The sequence below is a fragment of the Nyctibius grandis genome, chromosome 26, assembly GCF_013368605.1.
Source record: "Nyctibius grandis isolate bNycGra1 chromosome 26, bNycGra1.pri, whole genome shotgun sequence".
Classification (NCBI taxonomy): Eukaryota; Metazoa; Chordata; class Aves; order Nyctibiiformes; family Nyctibiidae; genus Nyctibius; species Nyctibius grandis.
The window spans coordinates 754,896-773,320 of NC_090683.1; the positions used below are offsets into that span (position 1 = coordinate 754,896).

At 44.9% G+C, this 18,425-nt stretch overlaps 2 protein-coding genes across 2 annotated transcripts in view; both read right to left on the reverse strand.

The window, feature by feature from the left end:
* LOC137673632 (M1-specific T cell receptor alpha chain-like) overlaps positions 1–18,425 on the reverse strand; it is a 242,080-nt gene that overhangs the window by 87,366 nt on the left and 136,289 nt on the right. The window lies entirely within an intron of this gene.
* Positions 1–18,425, reverse strand: part of LOC137673631 (Ig heavy chain Mem5-like) — a 28,023-nt gene that overhangs the window by 3,904 nt on the left and 5,694 nt on the right. The window contains exon 3 of the mRNA XM_068418556.1: positions 1,369–1,425. Within this exon, the coding sequence (XP_068274657.1) occupies positions 1,369–1,425 (57 nt within the window). The remainder of the gene's footprint in view (positions 1–1,368; positions 1,426–18,425) is intronic.

An 18,425-nucleotide genomic window follows, 5' to 3' on the forward strand; every position in this document is an offset into this window, starting at 1 on the left:
GGATTTGGTATCCTTTCTCTCTCATGCATCTTTCAGAAGAGTTGCTCTGAAACTTTCAGATGTATTTTTTCTGTTTTGAAATAATTTTAATTTGAATTCCCAATTCCAAGAAACATACATGAATGACAAAGGCTTGTCAACTGCAAAAGCCTGAATTTCAACTATATAGCAGCAACCTTCTCTGAGTATTTCTTGTAAGACATACAATTAAGCAAGATTGCTTAAACTTGAAGAGGATGTCTTTTCAGGAAACAGTTGGTCTCAAAATAATTTAGTAGCCAACAAATCATTATGATAGAATGATTTTTTAAAAACAAAATATCTTTGCCCTCAGGTGATTCCACATACCAGTGTCAGAACAAGATTAGCAACATGAATTATAATAAAAGCATGAAACTGAAAGGAATTATCTAGTGTGCTTCCTTGCAAAAAAGGGCTCAGCTTAGTAAAGGCTATAAGACATATCAAAAAAGATTTACATGTCCAATTTGACAGGAGCATCCTGATGGGTCTCTTTGCTAAAGAAAGGTGCATTAGGCCTTGAATTTTGCATGGCATCTGCCTTGCAGTCTGGTCAAGAGATCCGTCAGGTCTAACATTTTGTTCATCACAGGGCACTTTTTCAAGTTCTGTTCAAGGGGCTCTGATTTTACTCTTTTTCATCCACAACCCAATACTGAGGAACTGAGGTGAAAGCCAAGCAGTGCTCTACCATAACTTCATGGGTTGGCTCTACTAATAAAACAGGCACAACTCCATGCTTGTCAACACCTACGGCAAACAGATACTAAACAGGAATCAAACATTCATCGACTTCATTTGTCCTATTCAGTTTAACTCAAATTCTGAACAATTTAGTAAGATTAAACTAGTACAGACATATTGCATAATATTTCATTTAATGCTTTTGTATATTATCCTTCTCTCCCCTCAGTGTTGTCTTTCTAACTTTGACAGAATAGAAATTCTTAGGAACTTAAATGTAACCTCCACAGGAACTTAGTTCCCTTCAGACTGTCCAAGCATGGCTTTGAAACCTAACGATTACTATGAAAAGCTCATTTGGATGCCTCAGTAAGTGGATAGATCTTAGGTCCCAAAGAAATTCAGCATGATAGCAGGCAGGACTTGCCCTTGTGGAGCCCAAATACTTTGGCAACTCACAAGAAGTGCAATCAGCATGTTTTTTTTATACTTATTTTGTCTAATTGCACATCAAAAGGTTATGCAGAGAAAGCCTAAAGTTTAGTTAGTGACTTTAAAGCATGGGGAAGTGTCTGCCTGAATTTTAGCAGGAAGAAAAGGGAAAAAAGTTAAAATCCCAAAAAATAACAACTCAGAAGAGGTTAAAGCATAAAGAACACCTACTTGGCTCCACGGTCAGTTGAGTCCCCTTCCCAAAGATGAGCGGAGCAGTCACACACAGTTAAAACCCATAAATCAAAAAAGGCTCATTTTGCTGTTCCTCCTACATACGTTTCCTTTCCAGGTGCTGTAACACGGTTTTGCCAGAGCCTGTTAGTCCTGTGCATTCTTTGTTATCTGAGAAGATCTTTAAAGGCTTTTCATGTGTTCTGATCTTCAGTATTTCCAAACAGCCAGTATACTAGCAAACTGCTTCTCTGGCATAACTCACTGGGTAAGATCCTCAGCAAGAACACATGTACACTGTGCAATTGTAGTTAATAAAGCAGAATTATTTCTTTATGAGATCCCAGAAGCCTCAACTGAGTCCCACTATTTTGCATTACCTGAAAATAAAGCCATGAGTTCCTACCACTGCTTGCTTTTGGGAGGGATTTTTATATTACATTCTGGCAGTAGCACTTTATTAGCACACAAAGTTGTACTTCTTTTTTGCTTTAATCTTACAAAGTCTTGGGAAGAGCTATATATTCCATAATGTTATGGGGCTTAGTTTTCTTAATGAAAGTTTTATCTAGAAAAAAATGCCAACAAACCAAAACAAAAAACTTATCTGTCCTTAACTGAGCCCTCAAGAGGAGAATATACCTTAAATATCCTATAGTAACTACTAATGCATGTTTTCGACACCATTTTGTGTTTGAGGATTCTCAAAAGATTCAGGTAGTAAAGTACATCTGTTCTAAGCATCTTAAAATGCATATTAGTTTCTCCCAAAGAAATCCAAATTTCGCAACAAAAGGGTCAGGTTGTGCAAATTCTGAAACTTTTGGCTTCAACTTATCAAGTATTTCAACAGACACTAAGTGACTTGGATGCTGAAGGCCTCTTATCTTTTACTGTCAAACATAGTCCTAAAGCCTTTGTGCATCTTTGAAAATATCATCTTATCCTTAGCTAGAAGAAGAGAAATCATTGAACAACATGGAAGCTTCACTCAGCTGAAGTTTCATGTAGTTTTGCATCAGGATGTCAGAGAGGATAGACAGGCAGGAAAAACAGAAAAAGAATGATTTAAAGTGTTTCAGGGCAGAGAAGAAGACAAGGCTAATACCTTTCTTTTGCCAAATGAATTGTTTTCTAACCCAAATTGTGAGAAACCCAGTGAACAAGTTTTAGAAATTTGAGTAATGTAATGTAAAATTTTCCTTAAACCAATAATACCTTATTGCAGTCAATGAGCCACATGTACCTTTCCAATCAGCATTAGAAACAAATATTTTCTTGTCAGCAGAAGAAACAACATGCTAAACTTTTTTAAAAAAACATAAGACACTTTATATGAGAAACAAGAGTATCATACTACGATTTCTGTAAATGTTTGAAATGGCAATACCATTGCTCAGTCTTCCACCTGCCAGCTCTTAGACTGTGTTTTGTTGCTTGTTTTTTCTTGCCAAGTTCTAGTATTCGCTATGGGATATTTTACCTCTTTTTTTTTTTGACAAATATCTTCAAATCAGTGTTGACTGATGTTGAAATAATGGAATCTGGCAGTTTCCTCTGGTGCTACATTTACAACTGAGGATTCGCTGATTGGAAAGAACAGATCTTTCTTCAGAATGATATCCCTTTGTCTCTTTGGAATTGGGGGTGGACTTAAATTGTTCCAAAACAGACATTTATTTGCATGCAAGATATCCTACAGACCTGAACAGTATTAGGCAGCACCTAGGGCAGCCTCATGCCCTTTTGGAATGAGAGCAGGATGTTTTAGGTATGTAAAATTACATGGGATATTTTCGTAGCACTTTAAAGATATGCAGATCTCCAAAAGCATCATAACAAGTCTGAAGGTATGCACCTGGACGTTTACGATAACAAAGATCAACCTAACAAACTTCCCTGCTGCCCCAACATTCACACTCCCACAGAAAAACTTGGGGTGACATCCACCTTTTTTGTACATCATGAAATTCCAAGTAAAGATAGGAAGAACTAAGGCTTGTTATAATCCCTACTCACCACATCTGCATTTTCAAAGCCTAGGCAACTTGGTAGCAAATTTTGATTCATTCAAAGTGGTCTTGGATATGAGGCAGCTGTGAAAATTAAATCCCAAGGATATTTAACCTCCTTCCTCCTCTGTCTCCATGCCAGTGTAATTACTTAACTGGTGACACTGTGAGTGTGGTGCTAGTGTCAAAAAATAACTTCTCATACCAGAGGGCTAAAGATCTGTCTCAAAACTTCTCTCCACTGTCAGCTCTTCACTGAGCTGTGTATTCCTGTTCAAAATGAGGCAGAGAAAATCCACTGGAGGATCACAGTAAATTTGGGCCAGAGTGCTATCCAGACTGGGAATAAATTATAAGATGCTAAAGTCAAGTAGTGCACAGCAGGTGTTTGGGGATCATGGAGCAACACCGATATAAAGAAGTAGCCCAGTTGTTCCTCTACAGCCTTCCTAAGCAGATACAACCCGAGGATTCAGCTTGAAACTCTGACTGGAGAGAGTGCACTCTAGGGATTATTGCAGCAGAAAATTCTTACAGTGAACCCAAACCATTAGATTCCTTTGTCCTTAATTTTAACATAATTTTTAGAAGTAAAATAATGGTACTTACTTGGTTCAACTGTGAGAGTGGTCCCACTTCCAAATATAAGCTTATCTGTCCTCACACTGCTAATACTTAGTCCAATAAAGAACTCTTTCCTCATAGTATTCAAAAGCGTTGTAGAAAGAGGAGATTAAAAGCCAGATATTTGTCCTAATTATCCATGTGTGCAATCCCATGAGGGTATCCAGAGCCACGTTTTCTTCCAAAACTGGAAAGGGAAAAAACAATAATTTAATAGTTCAATGATTTCATATAGCTTGATTGAATATAGAATTTCCAGGTTTTCCCTTTCTTCCATCTTTTAGAAACCCTGTGATCTCTATATTTCCAGGATAAATAGAAATATGAAAAGAATGTTGCATTTTTCTCCTTAATCATTTCAGTCACCCATATCCTTTCTTCTCCAAAATATACTGCCTTTTTTCTATCTTTGGGTTTTTGTACAGGGCCCTATGTTGTTTCTATCATTGTGGTACTCCAGTCCCCCAACACAGTGATATAGTCCATTACAAAAACTGTCTCTTCCTTTTCACTACACAGACTTTTGGATTATACAGGCAGTCACATGACTTCTCAAGTGGTTTCTGTCCCAACATACCACATGAAGAAACATGATAAGGCTTTCAAAGAATGATCTAAAATAAGACCAAAAATGTTGAATTATAGGTCAAAACTTTGGGATTACATGACAACTCTGAAAAGTCTCATGGAGTTAAGCTGGATAGAAAGCTGGGAAAAAAAAACAAATCAGTGCTTTTAGTGCTATTTGAAAACATTTGTGAAAATCCTTCTGTGCTACAGGAAGCTGTCTACTTTTCCACCTTGAATTTGGTTTCAATGCTCAGGAGAATGAGGAATGTGCCTGATCTGGGCTCTTAGAGTCAGTGCCTGGGGGTCATTTGGTGCCTTAGGAAGTCTTTACACTGTTTTAGGTAAGATGAGAAAGTAGGCAAAATGATTGTTCTTTCTTAGGCAGAGGCACAGTACCCATGGAAGTGGCTATTAAAGAGTAAAGGAATTGTTGCAGATTGATCAAATCCTTCATGATGATCAATTTCTGCATCATTAGCGCTATCTGGACCTTGATGGCAAGAGATGGACTCAATCTCTGAGACCCTGCAACTTCTAAAGCCCACTCCTCTCTTTCATAACAAAGGAAAGGCAGGTTGAGTCTGTGCCCATCAAGAAGGGAAATGGAGATTCCCATGATGATGAATGCTGAGGGCTTGTGACTTCTGACACCAAGAGGAAGGCTCCTACTTCACCTGAAGATTTGCAACTACAGAATAGATTCAGTGCTGTCATAGCAAACCAGGGGCTGGAAGCTCTGTCAAACAAGATGTCTGAGACCATTGACGATGAGACACATAGGAACAATAGCAAAAGTGGTGAGTGTTAGTAGTGGACGGCTCCCTGCTGCAGGGAACAGAAGCCCCCTCTGACAGCTGGACCTGTCTAGGTAGGTTTACTCCTTGCCAAGGACTTGGATTGGGGACATTGTTAAAAGATTTGCAAAACTTATTACACCTACAGACTACTAACCCCTGCTTGCTCTTCCATGTGAGTATCAATGATACTGCCAGGGGAGTCCTGGAAAGTAGCAAGCAGACTCTGGGGGTGATTGTCAAGGGCATATGGGCCCAAGTGGGTTTCTCTGATCCTGCTGGTGAGGAGGAGGGCAGTGAGAAGGACGAGTGGATGGATCCCGCTGATCACAGTTGGTTGCACACCTGGCATTGGCAAAAGGGACTTGGTTTCTGTGACCACGGGACTCTTTTTGAGGATTGAGAACTGTTTGGAAAAGATAGGATCCACCTGACTAAATGGGACAAAAACATTTTTGCCAATAGGCTGGCTGACCTGATAAGAAGAGCTTTGACCTAGGAACAACAGGAGAGAAAGCGGATGATCAATAATCAAGTGAGAAAGTGGTGGGAAGGATTGGTACAAGATATATGAGGAATGATATGAACAGGCAGACCTCATAGTAAGAAAAAAAGGGGGCCTGAAAGCAGTGAGCTTCAAGTGTGTGTACATAAATAAAGATGAACCTATGGGAAAAAGAAAGCCTTTATATGGTTTCTGGGAAATCAGCACGACTGGGTGACTCTTTAAAGTGCATGTGCACAAACACATGGAATATGGGGAACAAGAGAAATCATAGCTTTGCTAGTAGTTGCAGGGCTGTGATCTCATCCACAACAGAGAGATGTGGTGGGGTAGCTCACATGACCCAAGAACTGAAATGCATGGTGAAGTGCAGGTTAGTGCACATTGCCTGGGCTCTTCTCCAGCATGGCCCATTTTTTCCTCCACGGCCTGGTTGCAAAGCTATGGGAACATGGACGTGCAGTGAAGTAGTTTAAATAAGTACTGTAGTGGATGGAGCCAGGCTGCTTAGGAAAGACAGGCTGGGAAAGTGAGGAGGGGCAATAGCACTTTCTGTCAGAGAGCAGCTGGAATGCATGGAGCTCTGCTTTGGGATGTACAGTGAGCCAGTGCATGGGTCAGCATTAGAGGGTGGATCAGCATGGGTGACATTGTGGTGGGTGACTACTAGAGATCACCTGATCACAAAGAAGAAGTAGATAAGGCCTTCTTCAGACAACTGGAAGAAGCCTAATGTCCTCTAGCTCTGGTCCTCATGAAACCAGGCATGAACCATGCCAAATGTCTGCCGGTGGGACAGCACAGCAGGGCACAAGCATTCAGGCAGTTTTCTGGAGTGTACTGATGAAAACTTCCTGACACAAGTGGTTGAGGATCTGGACCTCCTACTAGCAAATGAGGAAGCATTGGTGGTGGATGTGAACGTCATGGGCAGCCTTGGCTTCAGTGGTGATGCAGTGTTTGAGCTCAGGATTCAGAGAGGAGGGAGCAATGCAAAGAGCAGGACTGCAGCCTTGGATTTCAGGAGAGAAGAATTTAGGCTCTTCAGGGATCTGCTTGGAAGAATCCCATGGGTTATGGTCCTGGACAGAGGAGGAGTCTAGGAGAGCTGCTTGATTTTCAGAGATCACCTCCTTCAAGCTCAAGAATGGTTCATCTTGACAAAGCAGTAAGTTAAGCAAAGGTGGCAGGAGGCCAAAATGATGAACAAGTGGCTCTTGAATAAACTCATAAATAAAAAGGAAATGTGCAAGAGGTGGAAGCAGGGGAAGATGATCTGGGAGCGTTATAGAGACCCTGTCCAATCATGAAAGGATTGGGTTAGGGAAGTCAAAGTGCATCTGGAATTTAATCTGGCAAGAGACCTGAAGCGCAACAAAAAGGGTTCTAGAGGTACATTATCAGCCAAAGAAGGACCAGGGAAAATGTGGGCCCACTAGTGACTGGGGTAGGGGATCTGGAGACCAAAGATCCTGAAAAAGCTGAGGCACTTGGTGCCTTCTTTGACTCAGTCTTTACAGGTAAGTCCAACCTTCAGAATTCCCAGGTGAATCCAAAGGAACCATATGTGATACAAAGTCCTTGTTCTAATGTCTAGTAACTGGGAGATTACTAGTGGGAAGTATCCTTTCTAGTCTCCTGCTCCTGTTCTTCATGCATCTGCTGCTGGCCACTGTTGGATATGAAGCTAAAAAGAACTTTGTTCTTACCAATAAAGTGTGAACAAATCTTACCTCCTCTGTGCTCTGAGACAAAGAGAAGAACATAATGCTAAGCTTAAACAGAAATATCTAAAATACAGTCAGTTAATCCCCACTTGCTCAACTTGAGATGATGGTCAGATGTCTAAAATGACATCCCTTGCAAGATCCAAGATCTGATGTTGAATGTTGGGGAAAGTGGCCTTGCATAGAGAGATCTTCCTTCTGTCTGAGTCATTCTGGGAATCGAATTTGAGTGTGTGCATAGAGTTGTCTGAGGAAAAAGGGACTATGCAGGGCACCATGTTTCCACCTTCAAGAGAAGTTAGTGAGCGAGACAATTTGTGCACGGTGGTTCAGTCTTTCTCAGTCACTGTGGTACGTAGTTCCCACAGTGGTAGACAGTTCTACAAAAACATCTGGTTTTTTTCAGTGCCAGATGACGTTTCCTCTTTCATGTCCTTTGAATAGCTGGATTCTATTTTCCTCTTCCTCTATACTGTTCTACTTCTGAACAATCTAATACTGTTCCAGAGAGGTTGCTATACACTAAAAACAATATTATCACATTGGATTTTTGGCAGATAAGGTATTATTAATCTCTCACTAAAATATTGCCTATAGTTGTCAAAAAGCAATATTGTTCCTTTTGAGTTGTTAGAGCTGTTCTCAATTAAAGTACCCATTACAGGTTTGTCTTTTAACAAACATCAAGAGAGTTAGGGTGAAATATTTTAAAGAATATCTGGGGACCAGCTGCCCAGTCTCATTAATTTTCAGTTTAGTTCCATTCTACATTTTCTAACTCTTTCTGGACCTTCAAGTATTTATGTTCTCAAAGCCTATTTTCATGTCAAATAGAAAATGAGTCCATGTTTATGAATTGTTCAAAAATTATTTTTGTTTAGCTGATGGTGTTTAATGGACTCTGTTTGTCTTGATGTGCTTAAGTTGCTTATTTACTCAGGTATTTGATTTTTTAATATTTCTTGTTTGAATGCAATTTTTATAAGGGTCTTGGCATTTTTTTCTAATTATTTGCACCATTTTTTTTTCTCAGTTTCTTTGATCTTGTGTACTAGATTATTTGACCATCGAGTTGGCTATGCTTTGGACTTTTGATTTATTTATATGTGCTTTTAGCTGAAGGTGAGGAACATTTAGTTATGGTTGACTAAAGTTGGCTTTTAATTTGATTTTTATCTTACTGTAATGATTTTGATTAATGATTACCTGGAATTGTGGAACAGTTTCTGAATCCTCAAATTCATTTCTAAGACACAAAAGTATCGTTTCATCCTGTAAACAACTCTGCCTTGTTCCATGCTGTATTACTCAATACGTTTATTTGCATTATTGTTGTTACCAAGTACAAAGGTGTATTTCTCATTTTTCATCACCATTTTTAATACCAGTGCTGCTTTATTTTCCATTGTTAACATAGGCATGTTCATCTGCTGTTCCCTTTATCGTGTCAAATTGTTTTCTCCTCCTTATTGCCTCACTCCTCCAGGAAAGTTGTCAAGTCGGCGGATGACTTTCAGTCTCTTGAACTGTTGGCAGGACAAAGAGAACAAGCTCTAAATACCTTCTGCCACAGGCCTGGGTACATGCAGGTGCCTCTCCCACACCCTTCGCTTGCTGCCACGTCTTCCCAGAGCAGTGAGACCGCACCCTGCTTGTCACCCAGATCTCAGATGCAGTTAAACAGGCTTTTTTTTCCATTTGGCTGGCCACAGAAACACACCTGTCTTCACAGCCTCCCGCAAGCCACACGCTTGGATTTGTTCCGTTTAAAAGTTGAGTTCTGTCTTTTGTTTTTCTTCTCTGTCTTAGTGCATTCCCTCCAAAAAATTGCAGGAGGCGCTCCAATACTGCCAGTGAGATATTAGAGAGCACGTTTAGACTTCTCTGTGTTCCACGAGGTGATACTGCAGACCTCTCCTTGAGGTCTGTTTCAGAGGAAACCAGAGGAGAGGGCGTCCCAGTTTCCTCTAGAAAAGTGTCCTAGGCAGATGAAGATACATTTTAGAGGGGAACTAGCAGGTGGTCTGTGCATGCATGGTTGGTTGAATTCCTTCAGCCCTTGCTGAATGGTCTACACTGTGTCTTTCCAGAGGAAACTATCCTAGCCCTTCCAGTATAATTTTTCTTCATCCCTGAAAAATCTCCATTTGTACTTTAACACAATTTCCTTTTTTGTGGGAACAGCTTACTCTGAGCCTAGCTTCTAGCATATCCACCTGATTTCATCACACATTTATAAGAGGCTGTGTCCATGGCTTTTATTGGCAAGGAGAGGTGGTGCTGGGATACATCTGTCAAGAAGGTGACTTTTCTCTTAAAAGATGTGGTGGGCATTGTGTTCTTCAGTGGCCAGAACCATCCCATTCAACCCTTCTACGAAGACAGAAATGTTACTGGTCATGGATTCCCTGGAGACACTATAGCTGATCTTAGGAAACTAGGTATTTAAGACCAAACAGTAAGTCACAACTTTCACTATGGAGAGAACAGTTAAAAGTAGTGGTTTAAAAAGAGATCTGTAATATCTGCTTGGGGAAGTTCCTGAGCTGCTGAAACCTGCAAGAAAGGAGGGTTGTGACAGTAGAAATAAAGTAGCATTTGCTTTGTACTTACAGTCTTTGCAAGACAGCTAACATTGGTCTGACAGGCAGTCTGCTGTTGAATGGCTCTTAGATTAATTCACTGCAGTGATTATGCCATAGAGCCAAATGTGGTAATCAGGGCAGAGTTGGGGGATAACTGACCTCCCATGTATCTCTAGCTCTTGTGCAATGTATGCATGCACACAAGCATACGGATGCATTTTTCATATGGAGACATATATGCAAATACACTTCCATGAAAATCTACACTTCCAAATACAGAAATGAATGCTCAGTCCTCAGAATAAGAACATGTGTGTTTATTCACAATGATTAGTGTCATTTCAGTCAATCAGCTGGTTCCTGGAGGGGTCTGCAGAGCTGGTGACTCGGGTCTCGAACGATGAAGCAATGTGCTGCAGTCCCATGAAAGGATACTGCAATACCGTATGCTGCAGCTCTCTGCTGGGAGTCTGATGGATCCAGTCCCAAGCGTAGCTGCTGTCACTGATGGGTACAGCAGAGATGTGGCAGGTGAGCGTGAGACTCTGAGACCTTCCCTACCACGGGGCCTGAGGCCTCTGTCCTGCAACTGAGAACGGGCACATGCAACACTGGGAGAAAAGGACAAACAGGCAGGAACAGCTCAAGTAATTGCTTCACCTTCTCTACCACTTCCCCGGGCTTCTGCTTGTGATCTCTGGGATCCAGCAGCTGCAAACACACATGCTCACAAGCTATTGCTCCCATTACAGTCTCAGAGGTGGCAGAGAAGCACACAAAAAGAAACAAACAACTCAGAACTTGACTATGGGATAAAGGAAGGCAGACTGGCTGGAAAGTGGCTTTGCTTTCTAATGCAGAGACCTACACCTCAGGAGGAAAAATTCCACACACCAATATAGGCTGGAGGATTTCTGGCTGGGAAGCAACAGTTCAGGAAACAGCCTGAGGGTTCTGGTGGACATGGAGTTAGCCGGCATGTGCCTTTGTGGAAGAGAAGACTAATGGTTTCCCGGGCTCCATTAGGAGGAGTGTTGTCAGCTGGTCAAAGGAATAATCCTTCCCCTCTACTCAGCACCAGCGAGGCCACAACTAGAGCACTGACTCCAGTTCTAGGCTCCTGTCCTGGTTTGGCCTAAACCAGGCCGATTTTCCTTTCAGTGATTTTTGCTTTCAGCTAAGTCTCCTCTAAGTAACTGCACTTTCTGAAACTAACTGCATGTTTGCAGACAGTGTCTGCCTCCAGGACTGATAACGCCCGAAGTTTGTAATATGGGTGGGTAAAAACGCAGCACACAGAGGAACAGGAAAGCTATTCAGCACGGTTGGTTGCTGTATTTTTGGGATCTGCTGTATTTATGGTGCATGGTCCTTTATTAGGTCTTATGACGTATTCTTCTGTAAATTTCAGACACAGGTACATTCTTATGCGATGAGATTGCACAACTACTTACACAAACAAAGAGCATGGCTTTGGAAGGATGTGGAACTCATTCCCATTTGACCTGTTGACTTCTTGGAGCCTGAGAGGCCTACTGCTGGCCACAGCTTGTTGCTGGAGCCAGGGTTCCTGGAGACAGTGGAGGAGAGGGGAAGGAATTAAATCAGTAAATGACTGGTAGAGGCTCTCCCTTTCCCACTCACAGCGACCCAAAGGCCACTGCTGGAGGATGGCAGGGGATACATGGCGGCATGTTGGCAGTGCATGAGATCAGGAGGAAAGACCAGAGGTCCTCTAGAATCAGAAACCCAAGGATGCAAGACTACTCCCAAAGCATCTCCAGACCCCAAAGCTACCTCTTAAAAGCTCTGGTTGGCCATCAGGCCTGATGTTGTCCTTTCAGGCTCCCCAGAAAGAACGTTAGAAAGGGGAGCACGAGAGGAGTCAGTTTTGCTCACAGGATGGTAGAAGAGTTGAAGCTTATGGACTTCTGGAAAAGGTCTGTTTTAACCCTCCTGCTCCAAGCATCATCAACTAGAGTAGGTGTAGGGTATGGAGCTAACTTTCTTCATAGCAGCCTGTATGGCCATCTGCTATGTTTTGTGACCAAAACTATGTTTTAGCTATTGATGAACAGTGCTTATACAGCATCAAGGCCTTCTCTGTTTCTCATATTGCCCCACCAACTACACAGTCGACTACAACTGGGAAAAGTAGTATTCCGTACTGCATGATGTCAGGCAAAGCTATCGTGGTTTAAACCCAGCCAGCAGCTAAGCACCACACAGCCGCTCACTCAGGGATAGGGGATAGAATCGCAAGGGTAGAAGTGAGAAAACTCATGGGTTGAGGTAAAGACAGTTTAAGAGGTAAAGCAAAAACCACACACACAAGCAGAGCAAAATAAGGAATTCATTCACTACTTCCCATCAGCAGGCAAGTGTTCAGCCATCTTCAGGAAAGCAGGGCTCCATCACATGTAATGGTTACTTGGGAAGACAAAATGCCATAACTCCAAATGTCCTCCACTTCCTTTTTCCCCCAGCTTTTTGCTGCTGAGCATAATGTCATATGGTATAGAATACCCCTTTCATCAGTTGAGGCCAGCTGTCCTAGCTGTGTCTCCTCCCAGCTTCTTGGGCACCCCCAGCTTACTCAGTGGTGGGGTGGTGTGAGAAGCAGAAAAGGCCTTGACACTGTGTAAGCACTGCGAAGCAATAACTAAAACATCCCTCTATTATCAACATTGTTTCCAGCACAAATCCAAAACATAGCCCCATACTAGCTACTACAAAGAAAATTAACCCTATCCCAGCCAAAACCAGCTCATTCTCCACTCCTTATTCCATACCACTTACGTCATGCTCAGGTCCCACAGAAGCCAATACAACCCCATTAACCACCACTAACCTTACCATCCTTTGATATAATACACAGATAACATTACCTTAGCCTATGGACCACCCCTTTAAAATGTCCATGAAATGTCCACAAATGACCACAAAATGCCCATTGAGTTAATTTAGTCCATTACTTTAGACTCCATCTGTTATGGTGGTCACTCAGGACAGGAGAGGTGGTGTGTTGCATGGAGTTATTTGGCACCAAAGCCAGCTCAGGTTGGGTCACTGCTGCACTTGCACTGCTTCTTGTAAAGCTTGTCCTCCATTGGTTCAGATGGTTCCTGCTACAGTAATTCCTATAACATTCAACTCAATTAATGTGTTACAACAAATTAAAGGTATTTCCATTACAATCTCCACCCCTGGTCCTTTTGGACCAGACCACAGGGTTTGACATTGTGATGAACTCCTCCCCTTGCCCCTGCTCTGGCTTGGACTTACCGACAGACTGCAGTCCCTTAGGGGTGTACCTGCTCCAAGTGGAGCCTTATCTACAAGCCACGGCCTCTTCAGGGGTATATCTGCTGCAGCATAGGCTTATCCACAGCCACAGTTACTTTGAGGTGCACCTGTTCCAGCATGGCCTTCTCCATGGGCCACAATGCCTTCAAAGATATATCTGCTCCAGCGAGACCTGGACAGGCTAGAGAGCTGGGAAGAGAGGAACCTAATGAAGTTCAACAAAGACAAGTTTAGGGTCCTGCACCTAGGAGGAATAACACCATTTACCAGTACAGGCTGGGGGCTGACTTGCTGGAAAGCAGCTCTGTGGAGAAAGACCTGGGAGTTCTGGTGGACAAGAAGTTCACCATGAGCCAACAATATGCCCTTGTGGCCATGAAGGCCAATGGTATCCTGGGTGCATTAGGAAGACTGTGGCCAGCAGGTCAAGGGAAGTTATCCTTCCCCTCTACACTGCCCTAGTGGGGCCACATCTGGAGTTCTGTGTGCAGTTCTGAGCCCTCCAGCTCAAGAAAGCCAAGGAACTACTGGAGACAGTCCAGCGGAGGGCTACAAAGATGATCAGAGGACTGGAGTGGCTCTCTTACAAGGAAAGAGAAATGTTCTGGCATGGACTTATCGACAGCCACAGATGCTTCAGGGTGGCCTGCTCCTGCATGAACTCATCCACAGGTCACAGTCTGTCAACTCAAGTTCACACTGGAGTCCTTGGATGTCAGTGCCATGGGGGTCTAGTATTTCATCTTCCAAAGTCTCAAATAATACTCTATTTCCTGTTCACCCACCATAATTCAACACAGCCTGCTAACTTCCTTCTGCAGCTCCTCCACCTGCTGCCTGTGTGACTCCACCAGAGCACACCTTGCGCAGGTGTGAAAGCTCCTATTGGATCATAAATGCTCTCAGTCATTCAACCGCACCTCCCTTCGCCACCCTTTACTGCAAGCATGCCAAAGGTCTGTTTCCTGCACCTGCCATTGCATGACACCAACCTCTGGTTAGCAGCTGCTAGAAAGAAATGCCGAGAAGTCTGTATTCCCTATCAGTCGGTTTTCGGTCCACCCTGCTGCAGAGCTGCTCCAGGGTGAGCCCAGAACCACAGCAATACCCTGCTTCATTCCCTTGCTTTGCTGGCTAGAGCTGCAGTGGGAATCTGTTCTGGGAGCTCTCCACTGACCCCTTAAAGCCATCCTGGAAACCTTCTCTGTAGGCACCACCTTCCCGTCCAGAGTGTCACGTCATCCCTGCCGGTAACAGAACATGGAGTATCTGTTCATACGGTCTCCACTCATGCTGCACTGGAAGGTGACTCCATCTCCGTCTCGCACAGCCAGTTCCCTGACATGTTGTTCCAAAGCCACCTGGCCAGTGTCTGCTGCAGTAAGCGAGAACAAGCCATGGTCATTCCAAGATTCGGTGAAGGTCAGGGTAAAGTTGGTGGGGGCATTGCAATGGCACTGGATTAGCAGGAGGACTAAATCATTCTCTTTGAACCCATCTGACCAAGATGGGCAGAGGAATAGAGCTGGTACCAGGAATCAGGGCTCATGAGGAGGGAGGCACCATGTTTCCCTCCCTCCTTTCCCCTGTCTGACAGGGAACTTTATCTGATTTTTCCCATGTGAAGCAGGAAGGTTTTGCACCATTGGGGACAAATCCCTTTGTCTTTGCCAAGCTGGAACCCATTCTCATCTCCCTGAAACTGCTCTGAATGAGGAGAGGAGGGACAAGGACCTCTCACAGGCAAGTGGCAACTGGGCCCTACACTGCCATCCTCAAGCTGCTCTTTGCAAGATGCATTACCCCATGACCAGAATGCCGGTCCAAGTGCAAAGCATTAGGCCCCAAGATGTGAGTGCAGCAGGCAGGTGCCCTGCATATCCCCACACTGCAGAGGAGGCAGGCTGGATGGAGATAGATACCTGACTCACGGCTGGGAGAGGAGTAAGGCTGTTTCCATTGTGCTCCACAGGGATGGGTGGAGACGTTGAGGCATGGGCAGGTCAGGCTGCAAGCGGTCAGCCCAGCTCCACAGAGCCTTGCAGAGCACAGGGGCATGCTCAGTTCTGGGGACTGGGGGAGCATCACCCCTTCCTTTCACTTACCTGCAATGGGCAATAACCCCACGCACATGGCAGTCCACATGGCCAGGCCCCCTCTGTCTCACCTCTCTCCAGCTTCTCTCTGCCTGCAGAACAGCTCTGCCTGCATCCTACCTGTCTGTGCCTCTGTGACTGTACTCAGTCCTACTCCCTCCCTCACTGTATGACAACAGTGAAGGCAAGATGTGAGGGCTGAAGGAGCAGGAGAAGTTGAAGGTGTTGATGCACTCCCAGGTGTCTCTCACCCTGCAGGGTGCAATACCAGAGGGCTCATTTGGCAGGAAAACCTCTGGTGGGCAAAAGGAGACGTGTTGCTCTAGAGTCACCCTCAGCCTTCCTCTGAGGAAGGACTGCAGGGTGCTGCTGGGACTCTGGAGCTGGCCCTGGGGGTGGCAGGTTGTCCAGCCAGTGGCTCCAAATCCCTTGGTGCTGCTGAGCTGCTGCTTCTGGATGGGACCCCACTGAGCCCAGCTCTACTTGGACAGGGCACCTCTAGACAGATGTGCTCCTCACCCTGCTCCCTCCACTCTGGCCCAGCATCCTACTCCTCCACTTGCTCCCTCATGTTGACACTTCTCCAGATGCTTCTTCCTTGGCAAGGGACTCCCAGCCCCGCCAAGCAGCAAAGGACCTACAGGGCTCTGGGCAGGTGAGATCCAGGATATGCTTAGCACTGAACCTTTGGGGTAGATGTGCAGGTTCAAGTGTTACAGCTCACCCTCTAAAATTTATGTGCACAGGACTCAGCAGGAACCAGGCTGTTGGGGCTGCTCAGCAAAGCAGGAACACTCCTTTCTCTGTTCTCATCCTACTCAGCAGAAACCCAGAGCCCTCCCTAGGATCTTTGCAGCCACAGGATGGGACACCTACTGAGCCCTGACACAGTGTCACCATCTTGACAGGTACCACCATTTTCGGGAGCATTGCCCACTCCACAGTGGACGTCCACGCTGCCCCTCCACAGACTGTCTGAATCCTTCCCCTCCCCTCTCTTTACATGGGTGCTTCAACATGGCCCCTTGGGGTGGATATCCAGAGGAGAGGCATGGGAAAGAAACTTGGAGAGCATAGAGGAACCTATTGAAACTGGAGGCTTGAGGCTGGGAAAAGAAGCAGGAGAATGCAGGGCCAAGGAGGCCTAAGGTGCACTGGGACACTTGGGGCTAGCTAGATCCTACGTGGTAGGACATACTGGGTTCCCTATGGCCCCCAAAAAACATGGAGCGCTGGAATGTTCTGGTGCAGGGCACCCTCCATATCCTCCTTGTTGGGGGCCCCAACAAAAATCCATGCTGTCCCTCACTGTACAGCCATGAGCATACATGCACATGGAGCCAACACTAACCACAAAGCAAAGAGAGTATTCATCATGTTCAGGGGAAAAGACAGTCTGAAACTCAGCTCCTGCTGTAGCACTACTCTGGGGCTCCCTAAACAAACTGAGGTTTCAAAACTCAATTCAACTCTGGATTTCCATGTTCAAATTTTAGTTCTCCAGTGCTTGTTGAGCTGCTTCTTAAACAAAACTCTTTCTCTGTCACTTTCTGCCTTATGTAGGGACTGAGAAGGAAGGAAGAAGGTTAACAACATGTTCATAGGTTTTATGTGTTCTTGTGAGAGACCCTGCTGCTGCTGCTGAAGCACCTCTGTGCCTGTTTCTGGGAAAAGCCGGACCAGACTATTCCAGAGAAGCCATCTTGCAGCCAGGCACAAAAGACCTTGATGGATGAAAGTCCCTCCTTCAAGTTCTGCCCCAGTCCTGCCTGTGTTTCAAGCACTGTGCCCTTTTCCAGCTCTCTGGTGCTGCAGAAATAGGTGGCCATGTCTGCAGCTGACGGTGAGAGCACTTCCAGCAACAGCTGGTTCCTCGAGGGGTCTGCAGAGCTGGTGACTTGGGTCTCGAAGGATGAAGGAATGTGCTGCAGTCCCATGAAAGGATACTGCAACACTGTATGCTGCAGCTCTCTGCCAGGAGTCTGATGGATCCAGTCCCAAGTGTAGCTGCTGTCACTGATGGGTACAGCAGAGATGTGGCAGGTGAGCGTGAGAGACTCTGAGACCTTCCCTACCGCAGGGCCAGAGCCCTCTGGCTGTATGTGACAAAGGGTACCTGCAACCCCAGGACATAAGGACAAACAGGCAGGAACAGCTCAAGCCATTGCTTCATCTACTCCACCATGTTGCTGGGCTTCTGCTTGTGATCTCTGGGATCCCGCAGCTGCAAACACACATGCTCACAAGCTGTTGCTCCCATTACAGTCTCAGAGCTGGGAGAGAAGCACAGACAGCCTTTCTCCAGTGTGCTCCCAAATGACCCTCTGCACTTTCCCCATATCCTCTTCTCAGTCCCCAGGGAGCAAAACTCTTGGGCTGGACTGAGTTGACCTGAGCCATGCCCAAAAGCACAGGAGGGCTATTCACACACCTCACCAGTTGGGCCATGACTGGGTAACTGCCCTACAGGGAAATGATGCAAACAGCAAAACTTGTTTCTAAAGTTGAAGCAGTTTTGGAGTGTGAGAGGAGTGAGGATTGGCGTGAGACATGGGAAGAAGGCAAACGGAAGGGGGAGAACTTATTTGGGGACAGGAAAAGGTATCACGTCCCTGTCAGAATGAAACTGTGTGCTGTCACTACATGACTCTCTGGGAGCAACCCTGAACATCTATGGGACACACTTCCCCCAGCCCGCCCTGCCCTCACTCCCGGCCCCTGCCCGCGGGCACCAAGACACACAGAGGGCTGTGCTGCCATCCAGAGGGACCTCGACAGCCTGCAGAAGTGCGCTGACACGAACCTCATGCAGTCCAACAAGGGCAAGAGCAAAGT